Source organism: Sapajus apella, unplaced genomic scaffold (assembly GCF_009761245.1).
Source record: "Sapajus apella isolate SASKATOON/1434 unplaced genomic scaffold, GSC_monkey_1.0 scaffold64, whole genome shotgun sequence".
Lineage (NCBI taxonomy): Eukaryota > Metazoa > Chordata > Mammalia > Primates > Cebidae > Sapajus > Sapajus apella.
The window spans coordinates 7188237-7206347 of NW_022437004.1; the positions used below are offsets into that span (position 1 = coordinate 7188237).

The 18111-nt window shown below is 45.3% G+C and overlaps 1 protein-coding gene across 2 annotated transcripts in view; it reads right to left on the minus strand.

Moving 5' to 3' along the window:
• Positions 1–18111, minus strand: part of ABCA4 (ATP binding cassette subfamily A member 4) — a 111552-nt gene that overhangs the window by 16301 nt on the left and 77140 nt on the right. For both annotated transcript variants that reach the window (XM_032247915.1, XM_032247914.1), the window contains exons 21-31: positions 17796–17935; positions 17220–17357; positions 16007–16200; positions 14821–14908; positions 11961–12166; positions 11557–11605; positions 6923–7188; positions 6144–6268; positions 5579–5677; positions 4601–4787; positions 560–654 (exon numbers count right to left, since the gene is read on the minus strand). In XM_032247915.1, the coding sequence (XP_032103806.1) occupies positions 560–654; positions 4601–4787; positions 5579–5677; positions 6144–6268; positions 6923–7188; positions 11557–11605; positions 11961–12166; positions 14821–14908; positions 16007–16200; positions 17220–17357; positions 17796–17935 (1587 nt within the window). The remainder of the gene's footprint in view (positions 1–559; positions 655–4600; positions 4788–5578; positions 5678–6143; positions 6269–6922; positions 7189–11556; positions 11606–11960; positions 12167–14820; positions 14909–16006; positions 16201–17219; positions 17358–17795; positions 17936–18111) is intronic.

Consider the following 18111-nt stretch of genomic DNA (forward strand, 5'->3'; position numbering starts at 1 on the left):
AAGGGCAGTGATAACAAATGATAATTCACAGAATATGACAGCTGCAGTGGCCCTGGCCTGCCCTGGTCTGTGCTGGACCCACACAGTAACCAACCGCCTCTTTCCCACCATGTCTGACTTTTTTCTTTCTTTTTTGTTTCTTACTTTTTTTCTCTTTTTCCTTTACCTTTTCCCCTTTACTCCTCCACCTCCCTTCCTCTTTTAACTTGTTTGATGAGACTCTCTCTTTAAACAAGTTAAAATATGTGGTTGCATTTTTGAATAACTTCCATGGTCTTCTAATATAACTTTTAATAATACATGGGTTAAAATTGAAGACTGCTTGCCCTAAACATAAACAACAACAAAAAACCCAGAATTAATCTTAAGTTATAGTTTACTTGTATGTGCCTCAATTGCTTCTTATGTTGAATGAGGTCCTCAAATTAGATTTAAAAAAAAAAAGGAAAAAAACCCACTGCCCTAATCAGATAAATTGTGAGAGAAAATTATCTTCTGTCGCTAGTCAATATCTTCTACAGGGAGCCAGGATTAAAAGCATAAAAGGGTTTCTTCTTACCTGCTTCTTATAAGAGCAGGATATGTTTTTACCAGGAAGTCAGAGATGTTCCTGTCCGTGAGGTCTTGTAGAATTTCCGTGCTGCGCTGTGTTCTCTGAGGCAATGAGACACCCACATTAATTACCTGGGAACTTTAGGACTTACAAGCAGTTTGTGAAACTGCTTGTTCTTCTCCAAAAATTATTTACGGATTCAGCTGCTGGGAAAATACTAAATAAAGCACTGGCATCTCCCTAGTTCTCACTTCAATGATGTGTGAGTAATCTTCGATGCCTCTTTTTTCTCTAATCCATTGACAAGACAGGATGACCTCACTCCAAAATAAATATCTAATCCATCTGTGTTTCTCCAGCTCCAATATTGCCACCCTACTCAAGCTACCACCTAGACTGCCAGAGAAACTTCCAGGCTGGTCTGCCTAATTCTGGCCTTGGTCCATCAGCTTCCGTTTTCTACCCAGCAGCCAGTTTGAGCTATAAAGATGTAAACCCGAGCACCTCAGTCACCTTGCTTACTTATCCACTCAATAAACCCTGGGATCAAATCTCGACTCACTACCAAGGCCCATGTGGCCTGATGCGTGTGGCCTGACCTTCTCTCAGCTCACCTGCTGCACTGCCACCCCTTTGCACCCACCTCCCTGTCTCTCAGCGAGCACCCCTCTCTCCTGGTGCAGCTTTGTGCCTGGCTGTTCACTCTGCTGGGAACTCTACCTGCAGACCCTCTTATGGCTTGCTCTCAGTCTAAATTTTATTCCTCGGAGAAATTTTCCTGTTTCCAGCCACTCTGTATTGTCACATACTGTTGTGTTACCTTCACAGTGCTCATCTCTATCTAAGAGTTTCCTCCTGATGGATATGTTTACCTATTTATATCGGTCATCTCCCATTGGGTGTCATTTTGGTGAGAGTAGGGACTTTGCCTGATTTATGGGCTGTTGTGTCCCCAGAACCCAGAATAGTGCCTGGCATACAGTTGACACAGTAGATTTGCGACATTAATGAAAGAATTTGAATAGTGCCTTATAATTTACAAATCACTTTCAAAATACATCTAGGACTAGAAGCTAGTTCATAGAAAGATTTTGGAAAATTCAAAGGTGCATGAGTTTTGCCACCAGGTGGCAATATTACTGCAAATCTGGTAACACTGCGCTTGGTTTCTCATACTAGCCAACTTCACAGGTCAGTCATGACCCTCCGGTAAAAGCATTCACTCTGTCAAGGGTGCTGCCCAGAAGCAGTTGAGGGGATTTTGGTGGTATCACACCACCGTGATTGTATAACCCTATCTCCACATATCCTAGAAGTCAGAGATAGAGTGCTTCCACCTCAGGACCCAGCACATTCAAAGCCTGTTGGAGTGGGGAGGGCCCCTAGAGGTGACCGCATTGCCCCATTTCCCAGATAAGGACAACTGATTGCCTCTGAGTCAGGCCCACACCCTCTGGACTTATTCCAGGCTGAATAAGGGAATGTGTTTGAGTGGCTAGTGTGAGCAGATGTGAATAAGAGTGTGGGTTTGTGAGTGTGTGTGTATAGGAGAGAGAGAGAGAGAGAGATTGAGAAAGATTGAAAGAAAAAGTGAGAGAGAAAGAGAGAGATTGAGAAAGTGTGAGAGAGATAGAGAGAGACTGACAGAGAGAAAAAGTGAGAGAGAGAGAGTGAGTGAGCAGCTCCTGGGCATATGTGTGGCACACAGTTTTGCTCCAAAGGAAGGCATATATAACAGTGATGAAATGCAGAAGGGAAATAAAATTGCAGGAACTGGTTTGCCTTTTTCAAGGACTTTGGCTGTTACATTTTGTCCAGGCACCAAGGACCAACATGACTGAAAATAAGCTTCTAAGCTGGACAGGCGGCGTGCAAGTAAGGATTCGTTTAGGAAATGAATCACCATGTAGGTAGGCTAGGCCTCCCCTCCCTCTCCTGGCCAAGAGCTCAGTGAACAGATCACAGCCTTGATGTGCTGATGCTGGAGGGTTTTGAGTGGAGGCAGCCACAGGAGCCCTCAGCACTGATTGCAAAGCAAACAAGCAAATCTTCCTCTTGGGGTGCAGAGGACTGAGACAAGCTCCTCAGGTCCTTTTGAGTTCCCTATGATGCAGTGGCTGAGCTGTGATTCAAAGAGAGAATATTTTGCTTGAGAAATATAAAGATACATGCTTTAGAATATTAAAAAAGAGCAGGGATTGGGTGTTCTTGGTATAGAACCATTTATAAGCCACACTGTGATAGGTGCTGTGGCAAAATCTAGTTACCCTCATTATCCACTTGTCCCTGCTGCCTTAGCCTTTTTTGTTGGGTGCAAGACCATCCAGAACAAAAACTGAAGTTCCCAGTCTCCTTGGATGCTAGTTCTGGCCAGGGATCTGTAAGTGGAAGTGCTATGTGGGAGCTTCAGAAAACCTTCCCTAAACACAGCACGTGTGCACACTCTGCCCTCTCTTTTGCTGCATCCTTCTTCCATTCTGCTGCCTGGAAGGCAGCTCCTGCCATATTGGCTGGTGAGGCTGAGGCCTGTTCAGTGTGGAGGAGAAACAGAAAATACATCATGCACCACCCACATAGGCTTTTAGATGAGCGAGGAACAAGCTGTGTCTTGTTTTATCCACTGTTAGTTTGGGGTTGTCATCACCTGAGTTGAATCTAATTCTAAATAATTCCTTTTCCACATGATTTCATTAAACCTCATAATAATATTATGAAATAAGCAGTTATTCCCAATTCACAGGTGATGAAATTGAGGTTCAGAGAGGTCAAGCAGCCCACCTGGGCCTCTCTGCGTTCCATACATGTGCTTTCCCACCGTACTGCACAGCGTCTTTAGGAGCTGTTTATTCACTGACAAATCATGGGACAGGGCTGTCTAAGGCCCAGCCCTGGCAAGTCAGCTGGGAGGCCCAATATCAACCAGGGACACAGCCTTCTTCAATGTCTCTGAATCCCCCAGGAGATGCTCACTGTAATCTGTTTTGGACTTTAGAACTCCCAGGACAGGGTGCTGTTCAGAGCCAAGATCATTAATGTCCCTGCAAAAGATGGATGTGGCTCTGCATGTATTTGTGTACATACCTGCACATGTTACATACACAGCACACGGAGACCTTCTTAATTAGGACTGTTAATAAGTGTGTAAATATATTTGCATTTGAATGTACATCATGGCATTGCTTATAACGGCAAAAACATGAAAAGCCCAAATGGCCAATAATTTAAAGTAAATTTAGGCCAGGCACGGTGGCTCATGTTTGTAATCCTAGCACTCTGGGAGGCAGAGGTAGGCATATCACTTGAGGCCAGGAGTTCAAGACCAGCCTGGCCAACATGGTGAAACCCTGTCTCTACTAAAACCACACACAAAAAAAAAATCAGCTGAGTACGATGGTACATGCCTGTAATCCGAGCTACTTGGGAGGCTGACACACAAGAATTGCTTGAACCTGGGAGGCAGAGGTTGCAGTGAGCCAAGATCGTGCCACTGCACTTCAACCTGGGTAACAGAGTGAGACTCTGTCTCAAAAAAAGAAGTAAATTCAAACGATGGGATAATATACAGGTATTAAAAACGATGCAAATGTCTATTTATTGACATGGACGCATGCTCAGAATAAGTTAGTAAAGCAGATTTCAAGACAATACTTTGAATATAATCTGTTTGGGTGGATGCAAACCAAACATTATTGGTTGTTATATCCAAGTGATGATTTTGTTTCCTTCTGACTTACCTGTGTTTTCTAATTTTTCTACAATGAGTACATACGACTTGTATAATTTTTTAAGTATGTAAACACATTTTTCTACTACATTGAATAGGAAGTATCTGGTGGAAAATGAAGCTTTGGTCAGTGGCTTCCTCCTGTTGGCAGCCACAGTGCCCTGTGAGGAGCCCCCCTCAGAGGACACAGGGAGTTTGGTTTAGCTCCCCACTCAATGGTCAGTTTGAAATGTTAGTTGGCGAGAGACTCAGGAGCTACCAGGGACTCCCCCCAGTACCGTGTGTCAGGCAGGCCTGGGGCCCCGTTGCTCAGGGTTGGATACCTGGGGGGGCGGGAGGCCCCCGGCACCCTCGGGGCACTCTGGCAGCATGGTGAGCTTCTCCCTGGTGCTGCACCTGCAGGACGGCGAAGGGTTGGCCTGTGTCCATTTCTGCTTCTGGAACAGCTGGGTGATGTTTGGGGACACAGAAGGAGTCTTCCAGGGCGTTGAATTGCCACAAGGGTACTCCCTCAGGGAAGACAAGAAAATATTCCACAATTAGCTCCAAAGTTGATGAGAAATCCCTAGGCATAAAAAATAGTGTCCAACCCTTTCCTCCTCCTCTTTAGACCCAGGCCCTTTCTTCTTCTTCTCTTGGAGGCTAGTTTCTGCTCAAGCAATACCAAGACTAGGGTTTTGTTGACTGACTAGGAGTGGGATTGGGGAATAATCATCTCTAGCTGTGGACCGTTTTGTCTCTCTTTTTTTCTCTTTTGCTTTTGAGAGACAAAGCAACTGAAGGAGGAATTTGAAATTAGTCTATTTTGGTTCTTATTGACAGATTTGAAAAAGACTGAGTAAGAAAAGTTAAAATTACACTGAACTTTTAGGAGTCCTGGTAGATGTCAACTGCCCTCGCTAGCTCCCTTCTCCAGACCCGTAACAATCACGGAGCACTGGCCACTATGTCATTAACTTGCCATGCAAGGCCCAGTTATATAATATCATAACCCCATTTTCCTCCCTCCCCATTCAGAGGCCTTTCAAATAAGGCATGGGGAATCGTCTGTCAACTCAACATAGAATTTCTAAGCTGAGAAATACAGAGCTGTCTAATGGTATGTGGGCTTCCTAGGAGGTAGTGAATGCCCCACACACAAGTGTGGAAGGAGAGGTGGGGGGAGTGCTGGTCAGAGATCTGGAAGTGACCAGCGGAGCAGGACTGAGTGGGGCCTCTCCATCTCCTGCCATCCCAAACCCCACTGTTGGGTCCTCCCAGGGTAGCTAGTCTTGTTAGGACAGGGGCGCATAGAGACTTACGGAAGCCACCCTTCCTTCAGGCAGCGGTTGCCAAAGCCTGGCTTACTCAGGAGGACATCTGCAAGTACCGTGAGCTGCTCACTGCCGGGCTCATCCATGCTAGACAGAGTGAGACACATGACTGGGACAGAGTAGGCATGTGCCGACAGCGTGCAACTCAGAGCCTTTACTGGATGGCTGCTGTGTGCCAGGTATGTATTAAAGGCACTGAATGCTGCCTTGGGATGGCGCTAGTTCTCCTGGGAGGGGATAGGCTGCCCAAACACTCCCAGTGGTCTGATGGCATGTCACCTATGCCTTAAAAAGATAGTGCTTCGACCCACTCAACCAAGCTTTATGTTTCTTTCCCCACTCCTTCCCGAGCAGTCCTGACTGTGCACTAGGATCACCTTTCCGAGCAGTGGCAGATACATTAAGCTCCTTTCTGTGGGCAGCCCAAATACCCCTCCCTCATTGGTAAAGGTCCCAGTGAAGTGGAAAAGTCAGGGCCCTTCCAAGCAGCATGTGACCCAGGTGCCCCAAACCCTCAGAGGAAAATGGTGACTCTGACCCTGAGTCCACGCACCTGAAGAAGGTGTACTGATGCCCATACATCCAGGGGTGGAGGGTCAAGGCAGGGTATTCACCAAAAGGCGGGATGATGATAGAAAGCAACAGGGCCAAAAACACAAAAGTGGCTGGGAGAATGATCTGTGGGAGAACAGACATGGAATAAACATGACTGTGGCATGGAGACGTCATGTGTGCACACACATCTTCAACATTTACCCTGCAGCCTTCTGTCAGCCCCTGGTGGAGAGGGTCAGGCTTCTGGGGGAACATAAGAGGCAGGGTATGCAAAGGTAAGATGTGCAGAAGAAAACAGAATGTTCTGGTGGCCACTGAAGAATCTGAACGCAGGCCAGTGTTCAGCCAGATGTCCAAGGGCAGTTCAAAGAGCAGTAAGTCAGATTCATTCATGTGACTCGCTGCTCTTTGAACCAGAGCTTCTTTTTCTAAATTAAAAAACATTGAAAGAAAAAAGAGGGCAATGACCTTGATATGTAGGGTCACTGCAAAAATAGATGAAAACATGACTTCACCCCTCACTGTGAAAATAAAAACAATATTAACATTTTCACTATTATTCTATTTTCTTTGCTAAGGGAGCTCCAACTTACAAAGAAGATTCATGTTACCAAGGATCGAAATAAAGGTTTGGAAAGTGGGAAACAAAGCCGGCAGAATCTTAAGAGCATGCTCCTCACTGAGTTAGAACCTGCGTGTGCAGGAACATGCAAGAGAGGAGGGGAAGGCTGGGCGAGGAGCAACTGAGTGCAGCTAAACACCAACCGACAATGGCACCTGGGCTAGGAAGTCCTTGTGGCTGCGGACGGTGTGTTGGAGTCGCTTGAGCAGCAGTGCCTGCACGTGCTGGAGGACCAGCCGCGTCCCTGTGTTGAGCTGCGGGCCTGGGCACTCTGGCTCTGGTGGGGGCTGGCCCTCTGGGTGAGCAGCCAGCGCCCCTGGGGAGCAGTCATTGGAGTCCTGAGGTATGGGTCCAGTGTTCTCTCTGGGACCCAAGCAGGGGTGTCGGCGGTTGACGTTTTCTCTTTTCTGCTGAGTGCCACCTGGTTTAGGAGATTAAATTTATAATTTGGAAAATCACCTATAAGATCTGGATCTCTAATGCCATTTTTTCTTCCTTATAGCATTGGTTTTCTCTTCATTTAAGTCAGCAATAAAATACCAGGCTGGTAGTTTAATCATCTTTGTAAAAATCTATTTTTCTGTATAAATTATCTATACAGAGAAATTGTATAGATTCATCTGAAATTGCCTTAAAATTCTCTATTAACATTAAAGAGAACAGAATAACTCTCAAAGCATCAATATGGAGAGGTTTAAAATATGTAACTCGGTTAATAAAAAAACAAAACTGGCCAGGCACAGTGCTCAGGCCTGTAATTCCAGCACTTTGGGAGGCGGAGGTGTGTGGATCATTTGAGATCAGGAGTTCAAGACCAGCTTGACCTACATAGTGAAACCCTCTCTCTACTAAAATACAAAAATTAGGCGGGCATGGTGGTGGGACCTGCAATCCCAGTTACTCGGGAGGCTGAGGCAGGAGAATCACTTGAATCCAGGAGGCAGAAGTTGCAATGAGCCGAGATTGCACCACTGCATTAAGCTCCTTTCTGTGGGCAGCCCAAATACCCATCCTGGGCAACAGAGAAAGACTCCTCAAAACAAAACAAAACAAAACTAGGGTGCAGGTCAATATGTATAATAAACTCACATTTACATTTAAAAGTTCACGTATCCTACACAAAGAAAAACTACATCTTATGTACACACACACATATAATTGCAAAACTCTGAAAGAATGCCCACTGACTGTCAGCAGAAGCTCCCCCTGGGGAGGCAGAGTTGGATAGGGAGGGCAGAGGAAGTGGGAGGAGGGACTTTAACCTTTTGTGTATTATTTGAATTTTTAAACAACAAAATACAGTCACTTATTACCTGTGTACTTAAATTAAAAATCAGAGTCAATGTGGTTCTTTCTGAATTCTTAGAGGATACTGAGACATGGTAGAAAAATTAATGAACTAAGAGTTAGGAGCCTGAGGTTTGAATCTGGACTCTTACAAGAAACATACATTTGGGAAAGTGACTCAATCTGCCTAAATCTGAGTTTTCTCAGACTTCTCAACTGTACAGTGAAAGTGAGACCAGGCATGGTGGCTCATGCCTGTAATTCCAGCACTTTGGGAGGCCAAACAGAGAGGATTGCTTGAGCCCAGGAGTTTCAGATCAGCCTGTACAACACAGGGAGACCCTGTCCCTAAAAAAATAAAAAAATAAATTAGCCAGGCATGGTAGTGTGCACCTGTAGTCCCAGCTACTTGGGAGGTTGAGGTGGAAGGACTCCTTGAGCCCAGGAGGTCAAGGCTGCAGTGAACCATGACTGAGTCACTGCACTCCTGCCTGGATGACAGAGTAAAACTCCATCTCAAAAAAAAAAAAAAAAAAAAAAAAAAAAAAAAAAAAAAAAAAAAAAAGAACATTTCACAGGAGTGTTTTAAAAGTTAAATGACCTAACATATGGGAGCATACTATAGAAACCATTGCAAGTTGTCAGTTATGTGGAAACTATAGTTTATAGTCGCTGATTAATGCTCATTTGTAAAACAACATTGCTGGACATAGAGAGAGAGAGTAGAGGACTGCTGGTTGGTCCCCAGCTTCTTTCTTAACCCTCCTCAAGTTCCCCTGGACAAGGACACTTTTAAAGGGAATTGGATCAGCTCAGTCATCCTTTCAACTACATGGGTGGCAGCCCCAGCCCTGGCCTCTGCACTCAAACGGTGAAGTTCTCCAGGTTCTCGGGATGCGAAGGCTGGGCAACAGTCAGCCCCAGCCCTGGCCTCTGGACTCAGAGGGCAAAGTTCTGCACGTTCTCTGTGCCAGAGCCCCAGTTCTCCAGGCTCCTTTTCCTGATCTGGGCTCAGATTTGATGTCTGCCATGGCTGGCCCTCCCCTGCTGCCCCTCCTCTTTGCTAGCTAATCTCATCTCAAACTTCTGAGCTTTGACCTCTCCCTGAAGGCCCCATCCCAGTTGGAGCCCACTGACTTGACCAGAGATAAGCCTTCCAAGCCTGTTCAGAATCACCAGTTTGTTCCTGGCTATCTACTGCTTTCTGGTTTCTGGCTGTCAGCCATCCCTTCAGAAGTAGCATTGACCCTCTCCATGTCATGCAATGTGTGACCCAATAGACAGCTACAGGTTCCTTTAAACTGTGGAGACAAGATCAGAATGTCATCCTCTAAGACTGAGCTAATTAAAAACAAATGTGCTTAGTCAACTGCAAAGTGGCTGAGAGTGTGGCATTGGGCATCCTAGATTTGAGATTTAACACGAGAGAGTGAGACCCAGCAGGATGGGTGACTTTAGGCAAATCCTCCAGCCTCTGTGAGCTCAGTTCCCCCAGATGGAGCAGACCCCTGCCCTACGTGCTTCATGAGATTTTAGTGATGATCAAATAAGACAATGTATGTTAAATGCTTTGAGGTAAGAGATGGTTTGTAAACATTGAGTTTAGAGTTGCTGAGTCTTAATCAGGGATCTTTTACTCTGTTATAACTTGGCAAGCATTAAGTCATTTAATTCTCTCAATAATGCGACAGGTAGATGCTATTATTATTCCCATTTTGCAAATGGGGAAACAGGTACAAAGAGGCTAGATGCTTACCCAAAGCCAGTCAGTTTGCAAATTATGAATGAAGTTCAGGTTTGATGTTTGGTTGGCCTCACTGCAGAGGCTACACTCTTACCCACTCCCCTGGACTGTACCTTTGGAATATCCTGTTCTATTCCCATGCTGACTAAACAGTTCTCTGATATGTAATTTATTCTCTAGAGAGAACCTATTTATCAAGAAGGAATATTCTGCACAGATAAAAGGCCCTAACTCTTCAATGCAGCAAAGCTTCTGAAATAAATTAGCATATTTTCATTCTGGTCTTTGGGTGAGCTGAGATTGTTCAATTTCTGTGTCAGCAGAGCTTGAAAGGAACTTGGGCTCTGTGGTGAATTGCTGCTGCCCCCGTGGAGCAGTGCTTCCTGCCCCCACCCCCACTCTGCCAGGATGACTGCATCTTTTGGCCACCACGTGACATATTGGGATGGGCTGAAGCGTATCTGGGCTGATATATGTGTTCATTGGTAGTTCCAGGCATAGTAGGTAGGTGTTTGGGATCACTTATGAAGAAAGATGAAAACCAAGTTACCTTAAGTGCAGATTCCAGAATCCCCATAGAGAGGAAACACTCCGACAGGAAAACACTGTAATATGCCACACTGGGAAGATGAAGGTAACTTGTGGTTTAGGAGGTGTTAGGAGCCCAAGGCAGCAAAGGAGAATTCTGCAAAGTGTTGCCGGCACCAGGGGAGGATTTTATAGTGTGGTGGATGCCTCGTGTTCTATCAGAAGTGGTTTCTGTTTGTGTGGCAGGTAACCCTTTTGCACATTTATCTCCCCACCCTTCACCCTCTGCTGTAAACTCTGCTACACTCACAGATGCTTTGTGTGGCTGTGGGTTTGGTAAAAATTCATGGAAGGAGCTAGTTGATGCCCAGCCTGACACACGTAGAAGAGAGACTCCTAGAATCCACAGGAATTTTGGTCCCCACATTTTCAAAGTCCATAGACTACTAAATAAGGGTTCAAAATGAGTTTATGTTGCTCTCAAAGGGGCCGGGAGACTCCAGCTGGCATTTGAGTTGTGTTTGATAATCGCTAAGGACTCTGCCAGCTGTCACTTATCTGCCAGCAGATAGGGATGGATCAGAGGCCTGGTGGAGATGACAGGAGGAGATGAGGATGATGACATGGCAGGAAGTAGATACTGGGGACACAGGATGAGAAGCTGAGGGATGAAGCTACCAACCTGACCTCCATAAGAATCCTCATTCATCCAAAGTGTTCCCACCCAAACCTAACTCAGTCTGTTATTCCTTTGTCATTCAAAGGCACCAAGGATGCTAATTGCCTATCATTGGGGACTCAGATACTATGGAGGAGTATTTGCCTGCTTTGTTGTTTCATGACTTTTTCCTTAGACTTTTTCTTTTTTTTGATGGAGTTTCACTCTTGTCGCCCAGGCTAGAGTGCAATGGTGTGATCTTGGCTCACTGCAACCTCTGCCTCCCAAGTTCAAGCGATTCTCCTGTCTCAGCCTCCTGAGTAGCTGGGATTATAGGCACAGGCCACCATGCCCAGCTTATTTTTATATTTTTAGTAGGGACAGGGGTTCATCATATTGGCCAGGCTGGTCTCAAACTCCTGACCTCAGGTGATCCACCTGCCTCGACCTCCCAAAGTACTGGGATTACAGGCATGAGCTACTGTACCTGGTCCCTTGGACTTTCAAGACAGAGCTTGTGGGGGAGGGGCGGTGAAAAGGAAGGGAACAAGCCACAGGCTCCAGCACCATACCTGCAAACAGAGGTCCTGAACCAGAATCCTCCGTGACCTTCAGAAAAATCTGTCAAGAAGAAAAAAGAGAATTTTGTGTAGTCATTCCTATTCTCAGAAAAATCTAACCCAAGCTCCATTTTGTTGAGTATTGCTTCATAAAGGGAAGAAAATGCATTATGACCCTTTATCTAAGAACATCATCTTCCATAAATACAAAAACATAAGCACACAGTAACCACAACTCCGTAAAATATGTATGCACACAAAGACGGGGGAAATGTGCCAAAAATGAATATAGTTGCTAAGCTTGGGTGGGGAATAATGGCTTTTTGCTTTTACAAAACTTCGCTCTAATGTCAGACTTTTTCAAAGAACTGCCACTTCTGGCACTTGACAGAAACCAGCTGGAATCTCTACTTTACCTCTTCCAGGGGAGTATCAGAAACTCCAAAACTGCTAAGCCCAAGGTCAGCCAGTGTCTCCTCCAGCTCTCTGAAAAGGCTGGCATATGCTCTCTGCTTGAAATTCTTACTTGGAAGAAGAAAGATAAGTTCTTGACCGATGCACTCCACCAGCTTTGCCTCTGGAACATGATGGAGGACTACATCCATCAGCTCATTTACATCCCCTAGGACAAGAAAAAAGACTGAAGCCAGCTCTGTTTTCTAGAACCTGGAAGATGGTGAGGTTACCCAGGTTTCCTACTTTTCTCCACTTCCCTTTTGAAGAAGAGGCATTTTGTTTCTTGGCAGTGACTCTTTCAGAGGACTGATGCTCTGTCAAGTCTGTTTTCAGCTTAGTTGACCCTGAGATAACCACTGAGAGGCAGAGGGAAACAAGCAAAGTCCTCCCCACTAGCTAGCTGTGCAACCTGGGGGCATGATGCAGCTTTCCGTGCCACTTCCTCCTCTGCTCAACCAAATGTTCTGTCCCCTCAAGCTATGCTACATTGGGTGGATCACCCCTATGCTTCCTCATCTGTGAAAAGGGAAAAGTAATGGTGCCCACTTCATTGTTGTTTTTCAGGACTGGATGAGTTTAACTACACAAAGCATTTAGAGAAATACCTGGCACATAGGTGAGTGCTGGCTGCTATTGTTATCACTTACATCATCTCGGTAAGAAAGCTCTTAGTCATTGTTATTTTTCATTCTGATTCACTGAAAACTTGAGGCTAAGTCAAAGTTGTTTTCATTTTTCTGGTCTGGCCCCAGCTATGGGGGACTTGCCCAAGATATATACCCCTGGAACCAGTGACCAAACTGAGAAGTGCCTTCCCTAAATCACACACCCATGTCTGCTCTAACTTGTCAGAAGATTGCACAGTTTCTCCTGGGATTGCACCTACCTCCACAAAAAAAAAAAAAAAAAAAAAAAACTGAATCCTCAGCTCACAGGAAATGCAGAAGGGGGTTGAGAAGCCGTGGAGGGAGGCTGGGGGAGGGGGTAGGATATGGGTGCGTATCATGGAGTGTGAACAAGTGTCGGATACCAACTGTTTTCCTGACACACTTATACAACCAGAATTGAATTTTATGTACAAGTGTGTATTACTCTAAAATTAAAAATCTAACTGTAAAAACTTCACTTGCATGCACTTGAAGAGAGAGTTCTCTAGCACATTGTCTTCAGAACAGGTCAAAGGGAGAGGGATTCCAGGACTCAAGACACAACTCCAGAAAGCAGCTCTCAGAGAGAGTTGGGGAAATCCAGTATGTTCTTTTCTTTTCTTTTTTTGTTTAAAAAATGATCCATATGAAGGGATTTCATGGCCTTCAACCAAAGTTCTTCAGCCTCACTGGATTGGAAGTCTTGCTTTATGTCAAATCTGCAAATCGGACTTGATTGTCTTTAGCTCTGGGATGACTTCATACAGAGGCTGGAGAGTCCTTTACGTTAAGGAAGTAGCTCTGCCCTAATAGCTCTCCAGGGGTCATATTCATTGTTCTCTTCGGAAGGAAATGGAACCCAAAGCTGCTGGATTCCCAGGAATTGTGTCTTAGGCATGTATCAGCCTTTCCAGAAGTAGCTCTGTAGGTCAGCAGGGCTTTTGGCATCTGGGAGGGAGGTCTGTGAGTGTGTGTGTGGTATGTGGGTGTGTTTGAGTGAAAAGACTTTCAAGCAAGGAGCTAACTGGGGATTAAAATGATCTTCCCTCCCTTATTTGGGGCATAACTATTTACTGCATTTCCCACCATTCACAGCATCCCAATTCTATACAAAGAAAACCTTTATTTAGAAATAAAGTAATTTTTTAAAAAAGAATCATTCAGCCACACAGGCCCTGTTTCCAACTTGATTTTGGCAAATCACATAACATTTTAGTATTGATTTAAAACAAATATAAACTTCTTGACCAAGATTCAGAGAGTGGGGAAGATAGATATCCACAGCAAGGCAGGTTAGGAGAAAGACCCAGAAATGTCATCTTAAAAAGACATTTTCTGGTCATCACAGGGTCTCTCAGCATGAAGAGACGGCAGGTGCATGAGCAGTGATGATGCCTCTCCGGGTATGCTCCCTCCAGTTGCCATGATCCGAAACACAAATATTGTCCAGTTCTCTTGCTTCACCAGATTCCATTAGTAAATTCTTAACATTTAGAAAAAATTTGTGCTAAATAGAAAAATGTACTTTTTCTTTGAAAAGCAGATACTTTCCCCATTCATTAACCTGCATCAGTACCTAAATTTAATTTCATTCCCATGTGGGAATATGCTTCTATAGAGATAGCCTATCTACTGCAGCTCCCTGGAGATGAGGGCACTCCTGAAAGCTTCAATGCATCTTAATTAAAGGAAGAATCACTGGGAAATTGGTAAGCTGAAGGGAAAATCAGGAGTGTAACAGGGGTGTATATTTCCAGACTTGCCATCCACACATGCAATATGACTCCACGAGTTCACTGGAAGAGCCGTGAGTCACCATACTTCCACTAGAGGGTGCAATGGCACACATGTAGAAGAAGCTCTCCCCAGACCATAAGGAATGTGGCTTGGAGCCAGGGCAGGGGGACCCCAGGAATGAAGGCTTACAAATGGTAAGAGCACAGAGTATATTCCTCATTAAAGGGAGAGAGTGCATGACTTTTAAAATCCTTTTGGGAATGAAGGAAGGAGGAAGAGGAGAAAGAAGCTCAAAGCAAAAGAACAACTGTGTGACCTTGAGAAGTACCCAGTATTCTCTTTGCTCCCATTAAAATGCATCACAACAGGACACACCCAGCAATACTGGGAGATGGTTGCCAGACAGGAACCCAGGTATGGCCTGTCCAGTCCTTACCATCCAGGACTTGTTCTGGAGTTAGGTCACTGACGTGAGCTGAACACGTGGTGGTGGAGAAACCCTTAGATGCACAGCTGCAGGTCCCCTGCAACAGACAGACAGGATGACTGACAAGATGCACATCCCTTCAACCAGAGCCTCTCCCTCATGCCAGCTGCTGTCACCACCTGCTTTATATATTTCTCACTGCCAAGTGTAGTCAACACATTTTTTCTTCACTGTTTAATCTGTTAATTCATCTGAGCATTTCTAGGGTGTAGACGCTTGATTTTATCCTAGAGAGTGTGTGAGTCATGCACAGAGAGAAGCAGAACCACCAAGAGTCCCTTTGGCTTGTCACCAATTATGTGGCAGCTGTAGGTTCTGCCTGTGAGAGACATTCTGTGCCTCCTTCCCTGTGGATGGATACAGGAAGCCCCAGCAGCAGCCAGACACTTAAACCAGAGGCATAAATAATGCTGCCATATCATAATCGTGACCATTTGAATGTGAGCAATGTCTGTTCTTAAGAAGCCCAGAACACATTTATAATATTTTATCTCATTTATCTTCACATCCCTAAGAAGGAGAAGCAGAGATCATTAGCTTCATTTTCCATACGAACAAGAAACAAAAAAGAGGAGGAATTAAATAATTCGCCTAAGATGATACACAGTTTGTCTACTTCACAGCACAGGCATAAAACTGGGTCTCCTGACATGCCGAAGTGGTCTCTGCTGGTTGGGATTTTTTGGCTTCATCATTTTTATGTTATAGAGCTCAAGGAGGCCTCTTCTTAGCTTTCACCTACCACTGAAATTCAGGTTTAATTAGGGAACACAAATGTTGAAATGAAAAAAAAAAAAAAGAAGGAAGCCTAACTAATTGCTCTTAAAACAGCCTAACTTTACAGACATTCACTTCTATGTTGCACCAAACCGCATCTGAAGTTTGGGGTCCTGCTGTGTAATCTGGCATGTAATAATCACAGACATTTAAAGCTAGTTGTTTCATTTTGGCTAAAGCATCTCTGTAGGAGGAGGCTTCAGAATGTGTTCATCGAAATATCCTGCAAATGGTCCCAGAACAAAGATACTGATTCTGATGGCGAGAGCCTGTGTGAGTAGCCATGTTCGGAGTGGCAGCCCCGTGCTGTGTGCTCCTTCTCACCCAGGCCAGGGTCTTTCCCTGGGCAGACACCTACCTCACTGCCTCTCCTTTGGCTCTGGATGTTTTTCATTTTGCGCACCAAGGTTAAGTACAAGCCCGTGCCGAAGCAGTTCTTCAGGAAGAGCGGGGTCCCTGAGCAGTACAGCCTTCCCTGGGCAATGATGGCGATGCGGTCTCCAAGGAGGTCAGCCTCATCCATGTGGTGAGTGGACATGATGATGGTTCTGCCTGCAAGGTAGGGGCCAGGGCAAGGTAATCACCAGGTTTGCCCTGGGTTGGGCATGGTTGGTAAAGGGTACACAGCAATCTCCTGGCTATATAGTTGCAAAAATCAGGAGTTAATGAAAAAAAAAATCCAAGGGACTAATTCAGCAGCAAATTCCAGGATATTAGGACAATAATAACAACTAACATTTCATAGCATCCTACATACTGTAAAGCATTGCCACACACAGTGTCTCTGTATCTGGCATAGGATCTGATTCAAATAAATCCTATATTTGGGGCTCATGTATCATGTATCTAGTGAATTTCATATGTATTTTCTGGATCATTAAGTTCTGCATTTATAATTTTCATAAAGAACACACACATACATACTCTCACTAACTGGAGATGTCATTAAAAGAAAACAGCAATGAGGATTCCAGGATGGTAAACCCTCAGAGAAAGGCATGGGACAATGCTGTGTGAGTCGAGAGGGGGTAAGCTCTGGCTCGACCACAGGGTTGAACCTCGCTGTCACCTCTATGGGCTCTCAGCTCTGTCTAATGTCTTTTCCTATTTGAGCCCCTTGTCTTAGGGGTGCCATGGCAGAGGAGCCACTTCCATCTGCGGCCATCCTCTGGAGCACTGAATGCCCAGCATGTCACCCTCACACTGATCCTGAGTGGTCATCCTACAGCTATGGAGCTTCTAGGTATGTTTGCAGGTAACCTGAGTCCCCATGGTCAGAGGGGACTTTCACCTAGCATGGCATCCATTATTCCAGACAGAAGGGCTGCAGGTCAAGAGAATTTTCTAAAATATTTTGGGAAGTAGGCTGCCTCATTAATGATTCCCTGTCTATATTTGCAAAAATCTCAGGAGGCTTTAGCTGGAATTTAGATTCACCAAGTCAGTGATAAAGCCCCTTTTGAGTGTAGTCATGGTGGTACCTGTACTCAGTTTTGCAATGCCAAGTGAGAGAGTGGGGACCACAAGTAAGGCCACAGTGGGAGCCCAGGACACTGAGCAGTGGCCGTTACCTGAGCGATACTTCAGGAGCAGGTCCCAGATCGAGCGTCTTGAATAAGGGTCCACCCCAGAAGTGGGCTCATCCAGAACCACCACCTTGGCATCTCCCACAAAGGCAATGGCGACTGACAGCTTTCTCTGCATGCCACCTGGGGGCACAAGGAGGACGGGAGTGTCAAGGGGCTGCGGAGGGTGGAGAAGAGAAAGGCTCAGGGCCAAAGGCATCTTGGGGATACCTTAATCCAGCAGCCGTTTGATGCTGCCTCCTTAGATGTTTATAGTGTTCAAAGCCCTAATACTGTTCAGGCTTTGTAAACACAGAAAGGGTAACCCTCGCCTCCTCAGATCAGACCCTTGGAAGACTGTTCAAACATGTCAACCTCAGGATAAATAAAACCCAGACTGCTGTGAGACAGGGTTCTGCGGGGGAAATGATCTGGGGGCTGCTCTTTGGTTCTTGGGCTAACTTTACAGAGGTGTTCCGACCCTTAGGAGCTCTCCTGCTCCAAGCCTCCCCCGCCTCCTGGGTGCACTGGGAAGTCATGGATTTGCCATCTGTGGCCCTGTCTCCATCCATCACCAAGCACCTGATAGGTCCTGAGCCTCTTCATTCCGCTTGTGGTGGAGGCCTGTGTCCTCCAACATGGCCTCCATCTCCAGCTGGGCCTCCTCCCAGGACTTGCCTTTCAACTGGGCATAGAATAGCATGTGCTCAGCCACCGTGAGGCTAGGAGATGGGACAATAAGAAAAGCAATGGCTCAGCTCTTCCACTTCTAGCAGCTGATCTTACAGAAACAACTGAGGACAAGTACTCTTGATTTAGCAATCAAGATGCTCACTGCGGTGGTGTTTATGATACAAAACAAAAATAACAGACCCTGTTTAAATATCTAATAAGAGGA